Source organism: Parasteatoda tepidariorum, chromosome 3, assembly GCF_982258835.1.
Source record: "Parasteatoda tepidariorum strain Cologne lab strain chromosome 3, Ptep-v5.0, whole genome shotgun sequence".
NCBI classification, from domain to species: Eukaryota; Metazoa; Arthropoda; class Arachnida; order Araneae; family Theridiidae; genus Parasteatoda; species Parasteatoda tepidariorum.
In genome coordinates, this window is record NC_141757.1 from 111,204,886 (window position 1) to 111,231,966 (window position 27,081).

Here is a 27,081-nt window from a genome sequence, read left to right on the forward strand (position 1 = left end):
TGGGAATGTAATGAAACAAAAATCCTTTTTCTTTAGTTATTTTCACGTCTGTCAAGTCTTGAAAATAGGTGAATATTTTTGATGCACTTGAAACATGTGAACTGTCATTTCAGTATTGCATATTTTTGAGGCCCACAAAAATTTCTATTAGGTAATGTCTTATCACTTCAGTTTTTTGGGATTATTTATCTAATTCTATGGAAATGGTCATTTACCTTTATTATAAGCTTTGTGTAAAACGATTTTCAGTGAATATATGCAATTAAATAAGTTGTGAATATTAAGTATTGAAACATTAATAGAGGTTAATTTTTCCTCCTGTTGTCTCTCCTGTTCAACAAACTCTTCGGTTAAAAACAATTAACAAGTATTTACGGTACTCAAAAATTTAAAAAAAATATTTATATCGGATGAGTCACAATTCCCTCCAAGATTTATAAGGCTCATAAAAAAATTATTCTTCGAATACAGCAACATATTTCATTTTTACATAATTAAGGAACATTAAAAAGTTTAAATGTGCTATGTGTTGGCAATGAGTGCTAGTTTCATGTGTGTGGCAGACACTTCCGCTTTCAGGTAATAGTCAAGATTTTGGAAGTTGGTTAATGTGTTTTCTCCTATTTCTTCATCACTACAAGTCATTTTTCTTCACGGAGAAAACTGTATAAAGCATTTTTTACCTCGATATGCTGTAATTGTAGCTATGCCAGACTTACAGGAAGATAATGCGTCGTTTGATTTTTCAACTTGATGAGGTATCCTCCTATTGTCTGGCTGATGTTCGCAGTTTCCTAACTGACATCATCTTTGGATTGAACCCGGGTTGGATAACGACAAACAATTGACTTCTTCCATGGCCAACACGCTCTCCAGACTTAACTTCCTGCAATTTTTTTTTTTTTTTTTGCTATGTGGTCAATCAAAGATTATGTGTTCATACCCCGTGATTCAACAGAATTACGACGAAGGATCACAATCATTGATGGTACACATGTTGCAGCGAGTGTTTGATGTTAGACTTTAAATCATCTCCATTACTAAAGGTTGACATATTGAACATTTGTGAAAATATTGCAGATGTTTCTTTATTAGATAAAGTAAAATTTGTAGTTTTATGCATAACATTTTGTTTGTCTTTCAAACCCCGGAGGGAACATGCACAGCATAAAAAATCACAATTGTAAATGAAGTTGCAATGACATTGATTGCAATGGTAAGCAATCAATATGATAACGTTTAAATTTAATACGCTTAAATTTTTATCTTATAAAATTGGGAAGTAAATTATGAAACAAATTCCGTGGTTATGAAGAAAAACATTTTGGAATTTTTTAATTTAATTTAAATTATTTTTTAATTTAGGAGTAAAACTATTTATCGTCTATAAGCAAAAATAATTGGTAAAGATTGGTATCGTTTGGCAAGTAAGCAGAGAGCATACATAACACATTCTTGTCTGAACTACTATTATGCATGCGAAAATCAAAATTAATTTCAGGAGTTTTCTCAATTTCACTATTTGACTTGCAGGAATTACTTTTATACTTTCGAAGAGAATAATATTTTCATAAGAGGCCGGGATAGCCTGGTCGGTAGGGCGCTGGGCCCATATCCAAGAGGTCGTGGGTTCGATCCTCGCTGGCCGAAGACTCCCCGTGTAGTAAATGGTGACTGATGCACGTTAAATCTGTCGAGTCTCAAAGTCCTCCATGTTCCCACAACAAATCAATACCTCTGGGGGTACTGATCCAGGAGTTTCCTTGTCTTCTGGATTGGTTCAAAATTACAAGGCTACGGAGTTGAACGTAAGTAGTCGTAAACCCATGAAATTGGGTCAGCTGTTCAACGACGGTTATAAAATAAAATAAAATATTTCCATAAGCAATCGAATACCTTTTTCTTTCTTCTAACAGCTTCAATAAAATAATATTCAAAAATTTTAAAAACACAAACAAATCGTTTAATTCATGTTCTGATCATAATAACTGAGTACTATGTCAGGTAATAATTATTTATTAAACTTTTTTTTCGTTAATACCGCGATCTTGTTAATTAGAAACGAATTAATCAGTATTTATTTTATAGCAAGCAAATAAAACCATTTTTTTAAAAAAGTCCGGTGATTAAATATGAACATGACTGTCTCGCTCTTACTACAAATGTAATCGAAACCGAAAAGTTACAACAACTGAGTAAAATAGTCCCAGCAACGTTTCTGAAAATTTAATCAATAAGCCGTTGTTTGCAGAAAAAAACTTTTCGCCGATTGTTCGTCGCTCCAAATGTGCAACAAAACGATTTTTAGAAATATAAATCAGAATAAAGCAGTATGAAACATGAGATCTCCGGAACTCTTTCGAATTTTCGCTGTTTTAGTTAAAGAGTTTCTGGGTGAGTAAGTTTAGCATATGTTTGCGTAAAGTAAGCAAACACTTAGGTATGAAAGAGATTTCAAATTCGCACTTTTTAAAGTGAATTACTATATTAAAGGATAAAACAGCGAAAATATTTGTTAACTGAAATTACAGTCAACAATTCTCTTCAGCTGAACTTTATAATTTAAATTAAATAAAAAAATGCACAAATAGCAGTTATAATTATTTAATAGTTTCTACAGAAATTTTAAAAAATGAGCTTTATATATAATGTATTTACGTTCTTCGAATAAAAACAGAGTTTAAGTTAGATTAAATTATAACAACAGTAAATAAAAAAATTACAACTGTTGAAAAATCAATGGTTTTACATTTTTCCATTTCCTAGGTAAATATGGTTGTTTATAATTAAGTTCTAAACCTGAATTATACTAATCATAAAAATTAAATTCAACCTATTTAGGAGAGAAAGATGTTTATTTTATTATTTTTTAATAATAATTATACTAAGGTGATAATTGAAAATATACTGCACATCGGCTGTTTAAAAATCAATGCTTTTAATTTTCTAGGTAAATATGATTGCCTATAATAGAAACTTTTCATATTAAATTGTGCTGATCATAAGAATAAGATGGTTTTAAAAGTAAATTGATGGTAGTTAAATATCATTCACGTTATAGATTGTTATTGACCAATTTTATTTTTGTCTTTAATTTTATTAGTTTTTCTGGTAGACGACTTTTTGTAACCGTTATTTGCATTGCACGGGCGTCAAAACCATCAACATACCTTACAACATTCCGAAGCTAATAGAACTCTATCCCCTAATATCGTGATTTTTCATATGAACATTGATCATCGAATAGAGTGGCCAAAAAAAAAAAAAAAAAAATAGAGAGAGAGAGGGAACTCTTAAATATAACTAAGCCTAATAATGACATTTTCACGTACTAACTAGCTATTTTATGACTTCGCCGCAAAAATTCTAGTGCACATCATATTTTGGAAACTGGACAGATTTTATTTATTTTCTGTTGTACGAAAAATATGTTTCCAATCGTTTACTCAGAAAACTGACTAAAAAATTCACTTTTTAAATTATTATTTTATTTTTGCGTATATCTCAAGAATGAACAAATCAAACCAAAAATTTATACGCAATATTTTAAAACACATTTTTATAAAGACTCCATCGTCCGGAATTGCTTCTCAATCCGAGCTCCTTTCGCTCACACATTGGATTTGATATTTCTGTCTAGATTTTTAAGGACAAAAGATAAATAGTTCAGAAAACTTTTCTCGGTGAATATTTCTAAATATATATTAAAAATAAGAAATGATTATGAAAAATTATTTTACGTGTGAAATTAGCTTTGGATAAAAGAATTTTGTAATTGTGTGTAAAATTTTTCAATTCGCTTAAGAATTTGACGAGATACATAAAAAAGTAGAATTAACATTAAAGAGTCCAAACTTTGAACCCTCTCCTGACCAAACTATATTCTCAAATTGCTTCTACCCCATATATTTTGGGAGTCAGAAATCCGAATCCATGAGAAACAAAAGTGTGTTTATTCAGAGACAGTGCATTTCGTAACTTAAAATATCGTCTGCACTAATTAAATAGCATGCTTGAAGTCACCCCCTCGAACCATTAAGAATGAGTCCTAGAATGTGAAGATCTTATTATTTATTCACAACGTCACTCAGTTTTACAAGGTTCAGTTAATACTCAGTTAGTTAGTTATTTATTAACGTTATGCAAGGTGTATAGTTTTTTAGCACTATAGATACACCCACAATCGTTAATTTTAATTTCATTTTAACATACAAGAGGAATTAAATTTAATTAAATAAGGAATTAAAGGATATCTCCTTAGAAAGACATGGTTTAAAGCTTCTTTTATGGTAATTGCTTAATAAAATTCGATGTTGGTGTAGTTTCCTAAGTAGATGCCTTTTACTTTAGATGTTGTTTAGTGTTTCAGGCTTATGGTTGCCCACTAGCTTTATATTGCAGTTCTTTGTTACAGACAAAAAAAATGCGTATGTTGCTAAAAAAGTCGTACCACTTTTTTAGCAACATACGTATATAATAACTATAATTCTATTAAAATTCTGTAACAATTACAAATAATATTTTAATAACTTTTTTTTTAAAAATTAATAATGATCATAAGGTTTTCTATTTGCATGGCATACAGTTCTTTGCATGATTTTAAGCATTCCTAATGCTAGATGGGTCATAAAAGCAAAGGCTCTTTTATTTTGTGTTCTACGATATAGTGAAAATGTGTTCGGCATTGCACCCCAACCAGCTTTAATTCCTAGACAAGTTAGTAAAAATTAGCACAGTAAATATAAACATTTAAATTATTGTTTTTCAAAAAAGAAAGAAAACATTAAGAAAATGTAATCGGGGTTGTACAACTGTTGGGGTTTCGTGGAATGGGGATGCGAGAAAAGTTTAAATAAAATTAAAACGGATAGAATATCAATATTTATAATAATAGTCTTTTTATTGGGCTGAGTGAACTTTTAAATGCGTAACTAAGAAGAAGGAATAAAAAACCCTGCCATACATTGCATTAAAAGTTATTGTATTTTACCAACATGATGTCTAAAACGAAGTATTTATCTTGTGAAAATAATGGTAGAATAAAGATGACAAGTGAAAAGGAATCAAACAACTTTTGTCTTACACACGTAAAAAGGGGAAAAATAAATCAGTGAAAAGAATAAATGCGTAATTAACCTTTGGTGCTCCTTTTAAATATTGAGTTTTGCAAAAAATGTAACCCGGAAATACATAATCCCGCAGTTTATCTCCCTCCCCTTCCACGCCTCTTTATCCCACCCATAGTTTCTTCAATTGCAGTTCTTGTCTAGTATAGAAACGGCCTTAGTCAATACCTCCTAGATGGGAGAAAGCCGAAGGACGTAAAACGATGACTCATACAGTTAGGCCCAGATTTGCTGATCACTTCTGACGATGACGGGTTTTTTTTTCTTCCGTTTCTCGACACTTTTTCGTTACTCTTCTACTAATTTTTACTTGCAACAAATTATTATATATTTTTTTTTGTCTAGATTAAATGTTCTTAAATTGTGTAAAAATGCTTAATTTATTTGTTTTCAGAAATGATTAACAATAAAAATAAAGCAACTCTAACAAAAATAACTGATGTGTGAATGAAAAAAAAATATTTTTAAGCATTAAATACCAGTTTTATTTTATAAATTGGAAAATTTTATCTAGCTTTTTGTTTTAAAATGTATGGATTAAAAACAAAGAAATATATTTTTCAAGGGATTTTGCACATTTATTATTATTATAGTTTTGACATAAAACTAAGAAGGGATCTAATTTTTATAATACGATACTTAAATTTTTAGTAGATGATTATTTCGGATTTTAATGATTATGTTTTGCATGTTATTAGAACTAGAAATTGTATCTAAACAATGACATAAAATGAGCTTAGGAAAATTTAGAAAATCAAATGCAGTCTTCAAACAAGGTTTAGATAGAGAAAAAAAAACATATCAAAAGCATGATTATAATTTGTATTTTTTTCCTGTGGAAGTGTGATTGTTAGAAGTGATAAATTAAAATAAAGTAAGCAACCTTAGATAACAAATATTTTATTAAGTAGCAAATTCAAAAATCATAAATAAAAATGTAAACACAAATTTTACTGAAATATGTTAAACTTTGAGTAACATTTAAAAAAAGTATAATTTTTACCCATCACACTAATAAATTAAAATAAAGTAAGCAACCTTTGACAAATATTTTATTAAGTAGCAAATTCAAAAAATGATTAATAAAATGTAAACAAAAATTTTACTGAAATATGTTAAACTTATAGTAACATTTAAAAAAGTATAATTTTTACCCATCACAACCTTAGATAACAAATATTTTATTAAGTAGCATATTCAAAAAATGATTAATAAAATGTAAACACAAATTTTACTGAAATATGTTAAACTTATAGTAACATTTAAAAAAGTATAATTTTTACCCATCACAACCTTAGATAACAAATATTTTATTAAGTAGCAAATTCAAAAAATGATTAATAAAATGTAAACACAAATTTTACTGAAATATGTTAAACTTATAGTAACATTTAAAAAAGTATAATTTTTACCCATCACAACCTTAGATGACAAATATTTTATTAAGTAGCAAATTCAAAAAATGATTAATAAAATGTAAACACAAATTTTACCGAAATATGTTAAACTTAGAGTAACATTTAAAAAAGAATAATTTTTACCCATCACAACCTTACATAACAAATTCAAAAAATGATAAATAAAATGTAAACACAAATTTTACTGAAATATGTTAAACTTTGAGTAACATTTAAAAAAGTATAATTTTTACCCATCACACTAATAAATTAAAATATAGTAAGCAACCTTTGACAAATATTTTATTAAGTAGCAAATTCAAAAAATGATTAATAAAATGTAAACACAAATTTTACTGAAATATGTTAAACTTATAGTAACATTTAAAAAAGTATAATTTTTACCCATCACAACCATAGATAACAAATATTTTATTAAGTAGCAAATTCAAAAAATGATAAATAAAATGTAAACACAAATTTTACTGAAATATGTTAAACTTTGAGTAACATTTAAAAAAGTATAATTTTTACCCATCACACTAATAAATTAAAATATAGTAAGCAACCTTTGACAAATATTTTATTAAGTAGCAAATTCAAAAAATGATTAATAAAATGTAAACACAAATTTTACTGAAATATGTTAAACTTATAGTAACATTTAAAAAAGTATAATTTTTACCCATCACAACCATAGATAACAAATATTTTATTAAGTAGCAAATTCAAAAAATGATAAATAAAATGTAAACACAAATTTTACTGAAATATGTTAAACTTTGAGTAACATTTAAAAAAGTATAATTTTTACCCATCACAACCTTAGATAACAAATATTTTATTAAGTAGCAAATTCAAAAAATGATTAATAAAATGTAAACACAAATTTTACCGAAATATGTTAAACTTAGAGTAACATTTAAAAAAGAATAATTTTTACCCATCACAACCTTACATAACAAATTCAAAAAATGATAAATAAAATGTAAACACAAATTTTACTGAACATTTAAAAAATTATAATTTTTACCTATCAACTTAGATTTTTAGTGGCTTTCATAAGTGTTTTTAATTTTCTTTCTTTAGCTTTTGAATGGGAGGCATAACAAATGCTATCATTTTTCAATTTACAATAGTTATTTAATAAGATGTTTACAAATTTCTTTACAATACAATGAATGACAACATCTGAAGAATGTTCATTATCACAATAATCAAAATTTAAGTGTTTCTCTTCATCATTCAATACAGCTTTGATTATGTTTAAAGAAATAATTCTCTGATTATGAACTTTTAAAAAATTTTCTTCAAATTCAGTTAATAGTTTTGAAATAATTACATAAGAGTACAAACCAATAGTTATAACTTCCTCCACAGGGTACTTTAGTCCACCACGATCTTGATGGTGAATCAAAATGTTATTTTCATGATAAAGAATTTCTTCATCTCTTGTTAACAATAACTTACAAAAAGGGCAATTTTTAAGGAATTTTAATGTTGAATGAACGGCATAACCAGCAAGGTAAACAATAACAGGCATAATTCTATTAGATTGTAGCAAATCCTCTTCTGTTACATTTATTTCAAATTTGTTATTGCATAGTAAATTACTGTTAAGAAATTCAGATTCGTTCTCAATATTGTTTAAATCTATTTTAACATAGCCAAAAACATTTGATTTTAAAATCAATGGCAAAGTAGATTGAAGCCTCAGCTTCATTTCTGATTCATATAATTGAGTTATTGATATATCATACTGGCCGCCAGCTAATTGTCTATATTTACCGAATCTTGCTTCTAAACTATCAGTTTGAAATTTACCTGCCAGTATAAATTTTAAACCTAACTCTTCAGTGCAATAGCGACAAATTTTTTGTATGCCTTGTGTTGTTAAAGATAAGGCTAAGTGAGTTTCAGAGGTTAATCTACCAGTATCAGAAATAGCTTTGCCCCATAATGATAACCATTCAAGAAATGCGCTTAAATATCTAAAAGAAAAATCGTTTAATCTCAAGGGCTTTTGATATTCATTCCTTTTATGAAATCCTTTAGTTACTGTTCTAACATTCATAATATCCCACCAATTTACAAAAATTTCTATATATTCTGCTGTTGATATTAGATCTAAAATATTACATTTTTCCTTAAGTGAATTTATAGCTCCTATTAACTGTCTATTGAATATATTTAAAGCAAGTTTTACGTTTTGTCTTTCAATGTTAGAAGGAAAAAGAGATTTTGTAATCAATGTGGGTGCATACTTAACCAAATTAGACCTTTCAAATTCGTGTAACTTACGTAAAGCTTGAAATGAAGCAGTTTTTAATGGTACATTTTTTACATTATCATTAGTGTCAATATCATTAGTAACATCTACCTGAAATTCTGGATAAAACATACAAGAATTATAATTTTTTTGATTTAGCCAATTGTTCCTAACACACTTAATTATATGAACACTATCAATAATAAAAAATAATTTTCTACTGCTATCAAATGGGTGTGGATATTCAACCTGAACTTTAGGAGGTGTTGAAAATTTGGACATTGCCTTGCGGTTTATAGAATTATTGTCACTTATGACACAAAATGTATGAAAACCTATAGTTTCAAGACCAATTAATGTCTTTTTAATAAACTCATAGAGTGCATCAGCATTCACGGTTTTGACTGGCATTATTGCTACAACATCTTTGAAACTTGATTCCACACTCTGCACCATATAAACATAGGCAGAGTTAGCAGCCTCAATAGAATTATATGATGCTCCTAATATATCGCCACCCTTAAAGTCAAAAAAAGGTTTTAAATGGACTTCATCTATCATAACAGTAACGGTTTTATCTGCATCAGTTAAATAATCAAATTTCTGTTTAATGTAAGATAAGAAGTTTTCCTCAGTGGATTCATTTTTAGGACTAATATCATATGACATAATCAATTTTTTTATAGTTGAATGATGCGGTAGAATAACATAACCACTGCTTCTCAAAAAATTATATGCATGAGGAGATATAGATAAAAACAATGAAGAAAAAATGAGAAAGTCTGTAGAGTATCGGTTTTGATTTTTTTGAGTAAAAAGTAAAGATAGCTGCTCTTTTAGAAAGTTAATACCTAATTTTTGATTATCTGAGCTTAAGTTTTCTAATTCTGTAAGTTGGACAGTTATAGAGTTAATAAGATTTGGAATATTATCAAACTTTAGATCATTAGACTTATTTAAATAACATAAAACATTTGAAATTTGCTGAACATTACTGATGATTAGAGGAAATGTTAAATCATGAAGTTTCTTAATCTTTACATTATCAATAAAAACACTTAAAGATAGATTTTGATCAACTATAACAGTAATATATGTGGGAACCTGATCAACAAATTTGATTTTCACAAAAGAAAAACTATTTTCAATACTTACCGGATTAAAAACACCATTTAAATCCACTAAACTAGATTTTTCTATCAGTTCAATTAGAGTATCTACTTTAAATTTTACATTATGCTGTTCATAAAGTTCTAAACTTTCAGCAAGGACGCTTTCCAACTGGCACATTTCTATTCTTTTTCTCTTTGCCTCTGGCTCTTCTCGAATTGGCTCATTTTTGGTCATATATTCTGGACATCCAGGAAATATAGATGGAATAGCCTCCTTTGTTAACCTTGGTTGTTCATAGGGCACAACTGTTTTCTTTCCAGTTTTTTCACAAACAAATTCCACAGCTTTCCTAATGTCATTTTCCTTGAAATGCATCTCACATACCTATAACAAAATGAATACATTATTTATATGTGCATTTAAAATAAATATTATATACTATATTCATGCATGAAAAATTAATAGATTTTTGTAGAAAAATTAAGAGATTTAAATTTCAAAATCAAATAAAAAAAAATTTGCTTTAAGCAGTTACATTATATTACGGTCAAACAAAAATGTTTTAAAGTTTGAGCAAAAATTTAATAAAATACTAAAATTATTAATATTTTTATAAAATAAAACTCTATAAAAATAACTATATATATATATATATATATATATAAATAGCTATATAGTTATTTTGTCATTATACACAAAATTTATTACAATAGTTTCGATATGATTGATAAGAACAACTTAATTATTACGATTAATTTATCCACAATTTAAAATAATTTACTCTAAGTAAAAATATAATAAAGAATCATAATTACATTTTTAAAAATAAAAACAAATATTACTCACTTTAGAATTCTTTGTAACATCAAAATCTCTTGGTATGGCGGCAAGCCATTTCTTACGTAATTCTTCATCTTTGGGAAATCCGAAAACAGATACTTTTATACCATCAACTTTGTAATTTCCTCTACAGTTTGGTACACAGCATTTAAATACCATTATTCATAACACTAAGAATTAAATTAATGCTGTTTATAACATTTGTAGAATAAATATAAATTTTACGAAGAACGTGTACATCAGAACACCGACCGTTGTTTACAAATTCTAATCAAAAATATTCGCCAATTGGCTGAATGCGTACACAGGTTACAATACTTCAGAATATCGCCAATGGCTCGTTTGATCAGATTCGGATTTTTTCGAAAAAATAGCTACCCTGACTGGTTTTCCTCTGGGCCTAACTCTACTACGTCATCATCGCCTATAGTAACCCGTTGTGAGGCTTTATTCCTCTAGGAGGTATTGCCTTAGTGCTCCTTCTGATCTTCGTTAATAAAGAGAATCTCAATTTTTGTTGCCATGGCAACTCATCAACTGCCATCTGTTTTCCTGTTAGGAGAAGTTAATTCTCTCTTGTTCTCTGTTTAGTTGCAGCGCTTTACACTTCTCCCATTTATAATTCAAATGAAATCCCACTTGTTGTTAAGTACGACAGGTGTTAGAGGGGAATTTTCGACATTCGCCTGCAGTTTGTTTTAACCGATTTTCATCTAAGAAGTTCGGAATGTATGTATCACTTTCCTATAAGCTCCTTGCTAAGTTTCAACGATGTAATTAAATAATAATAACAATAAAAAAGTAATTATTTTTTGAAATATTATATTAAAGTGTTTAAATTCAGTTTTTTTTTAATACTAATATTCATTTACCCTTAAAAGTTCTTAATGCATAACATTTGATGATGCTTTATTTAACCTGAATCTAAGTTTTTTTATTCGAATTTTTTTAATGGAATGTGCAGTTGAGAAAAAAGAGCATTTCCAATATCCCCCTCTTTTGCTTTTGAAAAAGCTCTAAATCTGAAAAAGTTGTAACTTTCTTTGAATGGAGGGGGTGTCATAAATGAAAATATCGCACGTGATTGGTTGATCAAATTTGATACCATAATAATCAAAATCTTTCGACGGGCTCAAAATTTAAAATCTAAAGGCGATTGGAAAGCTGTAACACCACGTTAAAAAAACGTTTTATTAGTCTATCCTAAACCACATTTAATTGAATTATTCGCCTACAAAACAAAAACAATCTGTTAAAAAAGGTTTTAAAGTAGTTCAGTTTCCTATAAATTCCTGAATTCAATGATGCGGTTATTTGACCAACGCTAATTTTTAAACTTTACAAAATAAAACAATATAAAGTCACTTACGAAAACTATCTTAAGCCTACATTCCATACTTTAATCCCAGTGACTTAGGCTTATTTTTCTGAGTATCCGATTTTCCAATTTTACAGATGTTTTCACCTAATTAACTGCTTATTTTTTAACACATTCACAGAAGTTTTGCTGCTCATTTCATTCTGGAGTTTGAATAATTAGCTATTGGCGACGGTCTGGGATTCTTTCCTAAAGATGATAAGACAATACGGTGCGCGCACGCACTACTCCAACACAATTTGGATCAAAGGACAAATATGATATTGATCACCCGGCCATTGTATCGCTCTCCCCAACTGCCAAATCATCAATTTAGAAAGAGAAATTACGAACAGCTATAGAAATGGATTTCATAAGACAAGCGTGACACAGGGTTTGATTTAAAGTGGCAAATTCATCTAGGATAATGTTAAACTCTCTACAGCTTTCCCAAGTCTCAATCTTTTCTTTAATGTCAAATCCTGATTATCGGAGATCTTATCTCTTCCTCATCAACATTGTGCACGTCTGATATTTAAACAAGCACTTCGCATCAACTGATATTTGTATAGTAGTTATAAGTGTTAATTAAAGAGCTTAAGTCGAAGAACTTGTACGGAGAAGATATAAGGGCCAATTTTCATGTGGCATTTCTATATACGTAAAAATTAGGTGAAAGTGATACTTTTATACATATTATCATTGAACAGATAACGTGATAGTATTCAGTTTTATGCCGATCTAGGTTTCGTTTTTGTAATTTGCATAAAAATAATAAAAGTAATAAAGGTACTGATCAATTTAAAGATATTTGCCGGCAATGTTTATTCATCATTTTTCCCAACAGTGCTTTTTTTTTGTTATTATTCCAAATTAAGGACTTAAAACTAAAAGATCCGTTTTTCTTATTATTGTGCAAAATTTTATGATAAATAAATATAATCGGAATCTAAGCTAATTTGCCTTTCTACTATCAATAAAAGGTAAAATTACTTTTAATTTCATTATAAACTTTTTGTAAAACTGTTTTCAGTGAACATATGAAATTGAATAAATGAATATAAAGTTTTAAAGCATTATTAGAGACTTACTTTTTTTACTGTTATTCAATAATCTCTTGGGTAAAAAACTATTAACAGGTATTTATAGTAATCAAAAATTTAAAAAAAAATAATTATATCGGATGAGTCACAATTCCCACCTAAGTTTAAAAGGATTATACAAAAATTATACATCGAATATTTTACTTTACGTAATAAATTAATATTAGAAATTTTATTTGTTCAATGCGTTAGCAACGAGCGCGCATTTTACGTGTGCAGCTGACACTACGTCTGCTTTGAGGGTGTGGCATTAGAAGATGTAATTCCCTGATTCCCCGAATGTTAGGCTAAGAACAACAATGGAACTAGCAACTTTTTCCTTCCTCAATGAAATAGGTATACCACAAAAACAAATTGAAAGAAATGTTATATTCCACAAGAATAAATAATTTAAATAAAGCGTTCTGCATTCTAATTCCTCATAAATCTATCACTCCTTATCTACCCCTCAGCTGACCAGATGAATGGTCCTCTCGCCGTTCAAGCCCCTGTCCTCTAGCGTCCACCATGTAAAAGGGGGAAACCACAAAGATTTGTAGCTTACAAATTTTAAATTTTTTTTTGAGGGGTATCTATTTCATTGAAGGAAAGCAAAAGCTGATAGTTCTCAGCCTAATTGATAAGCTTTGTTTCCATGGCATTGGACTCATGTCGAATAATGACAATCGACTTATTCCATGACCAACACGTTCTCCAGACTTAACTCCCTGTGATTTGATTCTTTTTTATGAGGTTACATCAAAGATTATATGTTCTTATACTTCGTGATTTAACAAAATTACGACAAAGGATACTTGTACTTGTACACATACTAGTTTGATAATATGGGTAGAAATAAGTTGCAGCGAGTGTGTTACGACTTTGACTTCAGACTTGAAATCAATCCTGTCACCAAAGGTTCACATACTGAGCATTTCTGTAAAAAAAAATAGGATAATTCTTTGTCAAGTAAAGTAAAATTTGCTGATGTGTCCATAATATTTCGATAGTTATTTGTCTTTTAAACACACACTTAGGCACACCCTGCATAAAGAAAAAACATAATTATAAATGAAGTAGCAATGGTAAACAAGCAAAATGATAACGTTTAAATTAAATAAGTTAAAATAAATCAATTCGTTGAAGTTTTATTCCCTTAGAATCGGGTACTAAATTATGAGAAATAAATTTAAAGGCTATGCGATAAAATGTTTTGGAACAAATTTATTTGATTAATGAATTATTTAATTAATTATTTAATTAATTTTAATAAATTTAAATGACTTTCTTAATTTAGGCATTAAAATATATTTATCGTCTTTGAACAAAAATGATTAGCAATCATGGGTATTGTATGGCGAAGCAAGCTAGGAATATATATAACTCATTCATGCTTAAACTACTAATGTGCATGCAAAAATCAAAAGTAATTTCAGTAATTTTCTCAAATTCATAATTTGGTTTGTAAGAATTGCTTTTAGCGATTTCGAAGAGAATAATATTTCAACCAACAATCAAAAACTTTTTGTCTTCTGACAGCTTCAGTTAAATAATCTTCAGAAATTTTAAAATTAGAAAAAAATCGTTAATTCCTAGTTCAGCTTGAAATAACTTAGTTTTATGCAAGCTACCAATCACTTATGAAACTGATAAAAATCAGAAACGAGTTAATCAGTACTTATTTTCTAGCAAGAAAATAAAAAATATTAAAAAAAAAAAGAAACAAAATTTTAAAAAAAATATTAACATGATTGATTGTCTTGTTACTCGTTCTTACTACAAATGAAATCGAAACCGAATTCGAACAAGTAAGAAGTTAAGAGTCAACAGCAGCGCCTCCCAGCGACGTTTTTGAAAATTTTATCAATAAGCCGATTTTAACTGAATAAAATATTTCCGCTTTTTTTTGATCGCTCCAAATGTGGAACAAAACAATTTTTAGAAAAATAAATAAGAATAACTAAGTATGGAATATAAAAACCATATATATGAATATGAAGCTCTTTTAAGTCCTTTGCTGTTATACTTGTAGACTTTCTTGGTGAGTAAGTTAGGCATATGTTTGGTAAAAGTAGGTAAACGTTTATGAGTGAAAGAGATTTCGAATTCGTAATTTTTAAAGTGATTTATTGTATGAAATGATAAAACAGAGAGCTTGACAAATATTTGCTAAGAAATGGCAGTCAATGATTAACCCTTTAAATAAACTTTATTATTAAAATTTAAAAAATGGAGCAAATAGCTGTTATAATTATTAATTAGTTACTGTAGAATTATAAAAAATGCACTTTATATATAACGTTATTATGCTCTTCTCACTAAAACGGAGATTAGTTACATTAAATAAAAAATTACGGCTATTAAGAAATCAATGCTTTTACATTTATCCCATTTCCTAGGTATGTTATTAATTAAATGTTCTAAGGTGGAATTCTACTAATCATAATACATTAAATTAAACTTCTTCAGGTGAGAAAGATGGATGAGATTGAACTTCTTTCGAAGAGAAAGATGATTTCATTTGAATGACATTTTCCACGCTATTTTCATATACTTCTACAAAAACTGGAAATTATTCGAATGGCAAGTTTGTTAATGATGGTTAAATACTTTAAAAATTATTTCAGAGTTGCTGAGAAAGGATAAAATCGTTTTGAAAGTAAATGCATGGTAGTTTAATGTATTTAGTTAAATATCATTTACGTTATAGGTTACTGCCAAAATTGCTTCCGTTTTTAATTTTCTTAATTTTCTTGTAAAGAACTTATGAACTTTTTGCAACCGTTATTTACATTGTGCGGAGACTAATATCTTACGTTTATACTTTAAATTTCATGAAATGTTTCAGAGGAGTGATGTTTGTTTGAAAATTTTGCGTCACTTTGCCCACCTCTCCCAAATTGTTACAGACTTTCAATACAACTCTGCCTTTGTTGAAGTTAACGACAAAATGTGATTTTCGAATAAAAGGGAGACAATGATTGCTTTATCACAATTTTGAATTTTCGTGTCTATTACGCTGATTTTTCTACAATTACATTAATTGCACATGAAAATAGCACTTTGGAAATGGGAAAAAATATCAAAATTAATGAAATATCACAAGCAAGAGAATTTTTGGCATTGAAATTTCTTGTGAAAAAAATCATTGAAGCATGGATTGTCTGGATAATATTTGTAACATTTTGTGGTTTTTTTTTCTTTTCAAAACCAAATGCAAGCAGAAGTCGTTCTTTATTTCCAAAAAAAATAAACCCACGTATTATTCTAAAACTCCTTTCACAAAGAGGTAAATTTCTTTATGAGGAAGAAGAATTTTCAATAGTTTGTTTGAACAGCTTAAGTCACAATCCGTTTTTCATTTATTTATTTCTTAAACGGAAGGTACTGAACATCTCGTTCTCCGCTATGGAAGGTGCCGGAAGTGTTGCTCATTTCGCTTTACCTGATGAGCACATTGGGACCAACATTACACACGCCACACCATCACAGATACCCGTTTTTAGAGTGGGAAAAATTCACCCAACAGAAGACAACACACAGAGAGAAATATCCATGCTCTGAGGAGGATTCAAACCTGCAGTCATCTGCTTCGCAGTCAGGCAGGTTAACCGTTCGGCCACCTGGCCGGCGAGTCATAATAAGTATTAACTTATAGGATCACGTTTTATTAATTATTCCTACAACTAGGTATGATATATATATATATATATATATATATATATATATATATATATATATATATATATATATATATATATATATATATATATATATATAAGAAGAGAGTGGAATGATAACACATAGCCAATCACAGAAGACTTCTGGTTAGTAACGCACAAAACAGCCAATCAAAATTGAGAACGCATGTACGCGAAAAGGTAATAATTTATAATAATGCTGTCAAAAAATACAAAATGCAAACTGACCTCAAATAAAACTCAGAGGACTTCGAATCAAATAATTACTAAAACTCTACTATTACGTTTATAAAAAGGAAGATTTATTAACTCAACAACAAAATTATAACATCGCCATTCCAAAAAAAAAAAAGAAAAAGAAATCTCACACTTTGTTATACAAAGCGATAAAAAGACCGAACGATTATATATGATTATTATGAACTAAACATTATGCAAACGATTGTTTATGACGTCATTAGATAAAAGTGTCATTAACGCAATACTATCCAGTGTTTATTAATAATTTTGAGTGGCAATATAAAAAGATAGTTGATCTAAAGTTTTATAATAAAATGTTTAATTTGATAGAACGCAGTTATTTATTTCAGAATTCCAATATATTTTAATAGCTTTGATAAATCGGGTAGAGTTATTAGAAGCACGAATCAACACTCTATCAAAAAACTATTTACATTCCAAATTATCAAAATATATTAAACAGAGTTTGCTTTAAAATACTTATATCTTTTATAAAAAAAAATGGATCGCCGTGAATATCTTCGGCGATATCAACAGCGGCATAGAGGTGAACATGATTTAGCTGCACAAAATTAACTGGAAAATAATCGTAGTGCTATCAATACGAGACGGCGGAATGCGCGGAAAAAACGTTGAAAAGTCAAGACGCTTAAATGAAAACGAATACCTTGGTGTACTTACGAATACTTCTGATTGAAATTAAAATATTTTGTCAGTTGACAGTATTGAAGTTAATTGAGTAATTACTTGCAATGGTGTTTGCTTTTGAAATATTACTTAGATTCAACTTATTAATATTACATGTTTTGAATTGTTTGTAATTTTTGTAAAGTTTTTTTTTTCATCAGGTTTTAATTGTTTTTAGTTTAAAATTTAAATTACTGGGGTGGGGAGATAAAGCACCATATAGGAAGCGTCCGGCATCCTATAAGATCAACAATGATTTGAGTTAGGCTCTACCACGCGTGCTTCGGATACGGAGATTAATCTCCGGCTAATGCCCTATAGTAATGTGTTAAATAATATTGCTTCATCGCTTTATATAAGTTTATAATATTGTTTGCATTGAAATTGCTTTATATAAGTTTATAATGTTGATAATAAGCTTCTCTGACATTTTACAATCCTATCATATTCTCGCTATGTGATGTTGGTGCAGAAAAATTGCCAGCTAATCTCCAGGAAAACGACTTTAAGTTTGTTCACGAAGCGAGCGAAAATGTAATTGCGTAGCAATTATCGGGTATTTGGCGAGCGGTTGTGAGCAGGGGGCGGAGCTCTCTAGTATATATATATATATATATATATATATATATATATATATATATATATATATATATATATATATATATATATATATATATAATAAAATTAATGCTTAATACTCGAACTTGAGAGACAATTGATTATAATTTAAGTACATGAGATCTAAGAAAAACAATAAAAATTTGTGTATGTGGCAAGGCAAACCCACAAGAATGCACAAGGACTTGAAACAAATTAATATTTAAATGAATAGAGTAAGGTTAAATATTATACGTTAAATTGCGTTAAATAGGCAGAATAGTGGTGGTCCAGCATTGTTGAACACCGAATAACCCAATAGGTCCATTGGGTCAAAATTTAGAAATAAGTTAATAAACAAAAACAATTAATATAAATGATAAGGAGAGATGCATATAAAAATATAAGGAAATAACATTCTTGTAAGTTTGAATATTATCTGTGCTAACTATTAAGAAAAACAACGACTACTCACCCTACATGATGATGACACAGCGATTTGTAGCGATTGACAAAGCAATGATGGATAAACACACACACAGAGAGTTCATTTTTATGAAATTCATTTATTTATTTCGTATTGCTACCACCAACGGTAAAGGGTTCATCAACAAAATATACGTCACACAAGCTCAAATGCCTAGACATTCTATTACACACAATTTTTCTCATAAAAATAAACACAAATCTTCAAAATAAAAGATACCCTTTTTGCAAGGTATATTGAAATTTTCACATCAATAAACCAAAAATCTTGTCATTAAAGTCAATGAGGGAAAAAAAGGGGAAGGACACCTTAAAGAAAGGCCAATGAAAAAAAAAGTGGGCTGTTCAAAATTTAACCTCTGAAGAAACCATTGGCCGATAGAAGAAACTAGCACCGGACAGTACGACCAACACGTGGTCACGGCACCCTCGTGTGAACGGGGAAGCGAGGTTAAAAAGGCTAAAGGTGAAAAATGACGAATTCCGTCCAGTACGCAATTAAAAGTTCGCATACCGTGTGAGAAAAAAAGGGAAATGTCACGAGGTGAAGGGGACAAGACAGAAAATCTTATATATATCTATTTCTCACGGTTAACCAGCGGATGCAGCTGCAACCAAAAAAGTCCATAGTCCTCCCAACTGAACGTTAAATGAATTTAAGAGCAGGAATTCGTAAAAAGTAAATTAAGAGTTTAGATGATAAAAGTAAAGCAAATTAAGAAACCAAAATTAAAGCAAATTAAAAAAAAACAAAGTTAAAGCAAATATTAAGAAAAACAAGAGTGAAGCAAATTTAAAAAAAAAAAAAAATTATATTAAGGAGAGAATAAACTTGTGATAATTAACATTATCACAATTCTCCACCTTCTCCCAGAAAAATTATATTCCTAACGGGAATAAAATTTTCATTTTTATTATTACATATATCAACTGAAAAGTAAATGGAAGACAAAACGATTTATAAATTGAGGCACGTTCCTGCAGCAATTATTGGTGTATACAGGTGGAAAGTTTTAATACATTGTTTTCTTTTATTTTAAAGTTCTTTCAAAAAAGTTCATGTGGTTGCAAAAGAGAAATTATTTTTATTCCTGGAATAACATTTGTGGAATAACAGCATTGGGAAGATGAGATGATTGAGTGCTGGATTACATGTTAGTGATACAAATCAGATTGTTGTTGTCACTGCCTAGGCAATGAGTGGGTGAGTAGACTGGACAAAAATAGAAAGCATAGATAACAAGCCACATACATAAAATAAATAAAATTAAAATATCTATAAACACACATTTTGCTCTAAAAGCAAATGAAAAAAAAATTGTTAAATTCAAATGAGCAAGTGGATAATTTGTCATGTTGCTGAGACTGTATACCAACAGTGCATTAAAAACTTTAAGAAAAATTTTACCCTTATTAAGTAACAAAAGAGGTTACGATGCAAAAAAAAAAAAATTTTTTTTTGGAAGAGATAATTTTTAACGAAAATAAGAACTATATATCTTTTTTCACTCAATATACTAGAACAAAATATTTGATAGAATAATCCACAAAAAGAAAATTAAACAGCTGCTGGTATTTACCAACAAAATGATTAAAATATAAATTTTGAGCCAAGCAAAAAGTTGGTGGGGTAGAATGGCCAAAATCAAATAATGCATATGAAACAGACAAGGAGATTGTGAGGCGCGTACACTCAAGAATAGACAGGGGCAGTGATGACGTATTTCACCCCGCCTCCTTCCAAACGCGTTCCAAACATTTTTTCGAACGAACCATTTCAATGGCATTTCCTATGTGAATTTAAGACGGCAAGATTTTTAGTTCATTATTGAAATAAATAAATTTATATAGCGCTTCTAAGGGACATATTCCTAATTTATGTAGTTTTCATAATAGATTTTACGAGTTAAGTGCATTAAATGCTATAAAAAAAGTTTCAAAATGGTTATCTTTAATTTTGATGTATAAAAATTTAAGCGTCTACTATTTTTAACTCTTGTTTCATGTTTATAATAATGTCTTATTTTATTTAGAATTTGTTACATATTCTTAACCTACATCTAATTATTTTCTTTCGTTATGGAAAGGCATGCATTGTTTAAAAACGTTCAGAAATTAATTTTTAATCTATAATTAGATTGTATTTATCAATACTAATGTCTGTTTATTAAATTATGTCTAATGATTAAATTTGTAGTTATTGTAAACTTTGTTTGCTTAAGATTTTCTGATTATTGCTGCTAATTCTCATAAGCTTTAGTTTTTAACTATTAAATAGGAATAAATTATGAAACTAACTTATTTAATATGTATACATATAGTTAAATCTGCACAGAGTTTTAGTTTAAACTCAGATTTATTTTGACTTGAGATTTTTTCTTGTTTGTATTTGTCATCATCATTATTAATCAGTTTTTAACAGTAGTTTTATGCATTAATTCTTTGAAAAATTAAGATACCTTATTATTAGATAATTATAGATTATTTCTTAACGTAACTAGTGTAGTGCTATGTTAAAGTGTAGTGTTATGATAGTGCAGTGTAGTGCTATGTTAAAAGGGTCAATACTATGTATAGTTTCCAGAATTTTAATATATAGAGTAGCTAAATTATTTTAAAATTTCTAATTTTCATTTTAAAATGTGAGAGGAACAATTATTTTAGGTGTTATATATGAATTTATCTTAAAATCTCATATTCTTATTTTATTCTATAAGAAAGTGCAACATGAATTTTTTTAGAATTTTTTAAAACCTACTTATCCCATACATAAACTTTTATTTAACATTCATATTTATTAATCTATGTATTCACATAGGTGTTTAAATTTTACTTATTTAATAATATTAATTTCACATGCGTTTCAAATAAATATAATTCAAATTTTTAAGAAATTTTTTAATTTAGAAACTTAACTCTTTTTTAATTAATGTATGTATGTATACATATTTAGTTATACAGCTTTTATATTTGGCAAATGTTACTGTTATCACTTTTTATGGAATAAAATTTGCATTTGACATCCTGAATCAAAATTTTTAAATTACCTTCATAGTAATATTTTATTTGTTGCAGTGCTTTGGCTTATGTTGAACGTAACATTCAAGTCACCATTATCCAAATGAATTTTTAATTTCATAATACTAATACCTACAGTTTAATTGGTTGTAAATATGTTTTAAGACCTGTCAACTCTCAAACTTTTGTTTAAGTTTCATATTATTTTTTATTTCCTATCATTTTAGTAAATTTACCAATAAATTTGAGCTATTTTAAAAGCTTGTATTTTAAATGTTTTATAATTTTCACAAATTTATCTGACTTTATTCATGCTCCTTACATAACTTTTTAATTTGTTTTAAAGTTTTCATAATTATTTACAATTAATAAGTTGTCTCAATATTATTAAAAAAAATTGATTTAATATAATATACATATTTTAAGAAAAATTAAACATAAATTAGAAATAACATTTTCCAAATTATAAAATTCACAAATTTCCGATTTCCAGATTATAAATACAATTTATATGGTAAATATTAAACACAAATTCTCCCAATCATATATACGAAAAGTTTTCATAATCATTTACAATTAATAAGCTACTCCAATTAATATCATAAAAAGAGATTAACATAATATTAATATATGCAACACTTTTTCTTGCCATTTCAGTGGTTAAATTCGACTCTATATTAATATATTCAAAGATTTAGTTAACCCACTTTTAACTACATGAGAAACGCCATATTGTTTGCTCCGTTCAAATCAAAGTTTGGAACGAGGAGAGCTAGTGACGTCGTTGATGACGTAGGACTAACCCTGTTTATTGCACTCGTAAAAGAAAACAACTCATGTAAACAGGATTTACATGACATCAGATATGTAAAATGTTATATTAAAGTGACAATGCTAAATCTATGTGTCAAATAGTTCAATGTTCTCTGTCATATCTTCATTTCTTTACGTATGACCAACCAATAACGTTAACCAAACATTAGTATCATGCTTACTAAATAGTCTGTTCACTGTATCGAAGCAAATGTAACCACTATTACTAGCCCCTTTATTACCACTACACACTATGAACACTATTGTTCTGAAGACCCAGCTCATACGAAGTGGAGATCATCACGAAGTGGAGATCATCATTCGGAGGACAGGTATTTCAGAACATTCCGTATATGTTCCTAATACCAAACAACGGACAGCGTCATCCCGGCAGAAGACATGGGAAGTGTCTATCAAGGAGGCATGAACAAAATCTCAGTTGATTCATGGAGCAGACATGTTATGTGACACTTTCTTGTTAACATCATCATCTGTATATAAGTGAATTGATGCGTTGAGGCAGATTCCTTCAAGATTGTATTGTGGTTAATTAATGGTTAGCGTGGTTAGTTAATGGAATGAACGTTGCAACATGTAGAAACAAATTGTTGATGCGTGTTCTTGAAAACAAACATAAATATGGATTCATCATCCACTTTAAACACTCTGTGACTGAGTCACGTTATGTGTTGAAATCATCAAGGGATAACTAATGTCCCTTATGTGCACAAGACTGATGAGAGACAAAATTAAATTAGTGTGAAATATTTTCATACCATCCACACTTAAATACATTTATGATGGAGAGCAAAGCTTGAGTGTATGAATCGGTATACATCTCAACAGGGCTATACGTTTGAGATACAACACATGTATTAAAAAATGAAAATTGTGATTAATTATTTACTCATGATAAATACAAAACACAAAAAAAATAATATGTACACCGAAGTAACATTAAAAGAAAAAAATCAATTGTCTCACACGCGACAAACCAGTACTGGATTTTTTTTTCGTTGTGGCGAATGGGAAAATTGAGAAAAAAATAAATTGATAAAATCAATTTTGCATGAAACAAGAATTTGTGTGAAATAAATCACGCGAAAAAATTATTTGCTTCCCCCCAATAATTATGACCTTATTTTTTTTTTAAAGCAAAAAAAATTTAATCCTTACAAAACTTATTTACTAAGTATTTGCTAACAGAGCTGTCAATGAATCATAACAGAGAACAGTAGTTTTATACATTGAGCAAAAAATGACAAATTTGTCTGGTGAAATTATGGGACTACAGGAAATCACTTGTTTGGCAAAAAACAAGAAAGAAAAAAAATGCTTAACATATTCCACGTTTTTTTTTAATTCTATTTAAGTATGTATACTAGGAACTGTGTAACTAATTTTAATGGAAATTGTGTTAATACTACTCCTATTTTTTTTCTTTAAAATTACAATTGAGTTAGGGAGAAATACAATTGACACGAGAAGGTAGAAGAGCAACTGGTCTTGGAAAGAAAACGAGGAAAAATTAATGAACCAAATGATGAGAAAAAGCAACAAATCTCAAGAAAAATTTTAAACTGAGAACGTCTTCTCATGGTAAATGACCAGCAAATACCAAAAAAAAAAAATTAAAAAGAAATCTGGATTAGAATGAAGCAGTATATATATTTCCTCTAGATCAGTGTTCCCCAACCCCCGGTCCGTGGACCGGTCCGTGTATCAAATAGTACCGTGCCGCCCATTTCATTGAAACTGAATTTAAATTCCTAGGTTTATGCCCCAAACTAAAAATATTTGAGTTCCAATAAAAAAATTTTTATTTAAAAAAAAAGGGGCCCCCGAATGTAGTGACATTAATGTTTTAATGTTTTAAAAAGTAAAAAAAAAAAAAAAAGAAAACCACCGCAACTATTTTCTCTTTCAATTAGTTTTAATTAAAAAAAATTAATCATCATAACTGTAAATATCATAAATAAAACACGAAAGCGATGCGCGAAATTTACATCGGAACTAATGAAGATCTTCGTCTCCTCTCTCGATCCTGACAAATTGATTTAACGTTAAAATGCTAACGTGTAACTGTATTTCATTTTGAAGGCATGTTCAAATACAATTAAATCAAAATTAATAAATCAAGATAATCTAAAATATAAACAATCAAGGTCCCCCCCCCAGTCGACCGTGGTAAAATTATCAAACGTTGACAGGTCCGCGGTGATAAAAAGGTTTGGGAACACTGCTCTTCTAAATGAAACTGAAAGACTATATCTGTCCCATTACATTGAAAATATAAAAACATATATACGGTAAACAAAGCTATTTTTATATTCTGTCTTGCCGTGGTCATGGGCAAATCAAGTAAATGAAGTTGTTATTTTAAAGCAGTTAATATGTTCAAAATGAGTATCAAATCTTTCTGAAACTAGTAATAATAATAATTTGTTTTTGACCTTGTTTTATCTCATTTGATAAATCCTAAAACTTTGTCTGCACAACAATGTTGCGTATTCTTTGACCCTAAAAGCTTTTTTTAACTTTTGATCTATTAGTATAACCGACATGGAAGAGATTTTATTTGATTCATCGTAAAAAAAAAAAATATTTCGAAACAATTTGTCACTTGTCTAGATAGCCAAAAGTTCTTCCTCAGTAAGTTCTAGATTGTGACTCACTCCGAGTGTAACATATTAACTTCAGATATTCATATTGGGTCTACATCCCATTTTTAAGACAATTCACTCCATTCCCATAACTATTTCTGTATTCTGCAAAACTTATTAAGGTACGTGTCTCAACCATGCTATAAAAAAGTTGAGTCAGTAATCATAGGTCTGAGAATTGATTTTGTTTCTGCCATACTTAAAACTTTTTTTTTCCAGTAAATTTCATACTCGTTTAGTTTCGGCGAAATCAGTTATATGACCTGAAAAGTTATGCAAAATTTCAGTTTCTTGAAATTTTAAGGTTACGGCAACTATACACCAAACATAATGTTTCATTTTCTAAACAGTGCTCATTAGTATGTATTCACAGAAATATATTTTTTTGTAGTTCACTCATAGAACTAGTCGATTTTGACTATTAAAGTCTAAGAAAACAGCTTTTTTTAAATGACTTTTAACAATAAATTTTTAAATAACCTTTTACCTTAGATACTAAGGTCCACACTGAAAGAATTGATGGCTTAATAGTTAGTATGAACGTAGTAGAACATAAAATAACTGCCAGTGTTGCGATTCACTTGTTTCAAAAATATTGCCACTTGAAAATGATGTGTTTTTCTCAAAATTGCACACGATTTGCAGTTTTTTACCCAACATCAGGAGATAAAAAATTAGCAAAAAAAATCTATTCTATTTTACAAAAAGAACAAATTCTGAAAATTTCATTTCAAATATGAAATTTGTAGCTCTGTTTTACTGCCCCCCCCTTAAAAAAACTGAAATTTTGCTGGAACTGAAAAAACTTAAAAACTTTCTTTTAAAATGGAAATAAAATGAAATGCGTGTAGCTCCATCTTGTGACAAAAAGATTTGCAATCCTCCCTTGAATTGGTACGAGTTCAAAATCTTAAGGTAAACATTCTCTCAGCTCTAAATGAAAGATTGGGTTCTATGGGATATATAACTCAGGGGTCTGTTTAGAAGAAATTTGGGTCCGTTTTAACGGACCCTTCACAAAATATTCTAACTTAAAAACGGACCCGTCACAAAAGAATTTATATTTTAATCGGACCCTTCACAAATTTGTTTATCTTCATTATTGTTTTGTTAATCGAATAAATCCTTCCCAGGAAGGGGGGGGGGAGAGAGACAGATGTAAAAGAACTATATTTTGTCTTCGGCAGACTATTATTCTTTTATTCATCCGAAATGAATATTCTGTTTTCAGCAGTATAGGCTAAATACCAAATATTTGTATGTTGCATCGCGGATTTAGTAGCTGCAATTGCTGTTTATTTTTTAAAATTTAATTTCTTTAATTATAATTTTACAGTGTTGAGCATAATCTTGTACGTCATTACAATTTAAAAACTCATTGAAAAAGTTTTTTTGCAATAACGGACCCTATTTGCACAAATTCACAAACGCGGACCCTGGTTGAAAGAATGTGACTTAACGTTTATTTTATATTCACAAATTACGAGTAATTTTTTCACAATTTTACAAAAACGGACCTTTCACAAAATATCTGGACAGACCCCTGTAACTGCACTGGACGTTTATATTCAGAATGACGCAAGATCTTACAGCTCTATTGCTCCTTTGAAATACTTTTTACGATTCTTAAATCCCATAGCAAATTCTAAATTACTTTTGAGACTGCGATCATTGTTGTTTATTCTCTAAATT

The 27,081-nt window shown here is 28.8% G+C and overlaps 1 protein-coding gene across 1 annotated transcript; it reads right to left on the reverse strand.

Moving 5' to 3' along the window:
* Positions 1-7,452: 7,452 nt before the first annotated feature.
* Positions 7,453-11,018, reverse strand: LOC147814169 (uncharacterized). The gene is made up of 2 exons (XM_087159938.1): positions 10,752-11,018; positions 7,453-10,289 (listed from the first exon to the last, which is right to left on the reverse strand). Exons 1-2 carry the CDS (start codon positions 10,902-10,904, stop codon positions 7,560-7,562), a joined length of 2,883 nt encoding a protein of 960 aa, XP_087016064.1. The 5' UTR covers positions 10,905-11,018; the 3' UTR covers positions 7,453-7,559.
* Between the last annotated feature and the right edge of the window lie 16,063 nt (positions 11,019-27,081).

What these genes read in the sequence shown, in the direction of transcription:
- LOC147814169 (XM_087159938.1), bottom strand. Translation starts at nt 10,904, where the DNA reads ATGGTATTTAAATGCTGTGTACCAAACTGTAGAGGAAATTACAAAGTT. An exon ending in ATGTTACAAAGAATTCTAAA is followed by an intron (nt 10,290 to 10,751) that starts GTGAGTAATATT and finishes ATTTTGTTATAG; the next exon opens with GTATGTGAGATGCATTTCAA.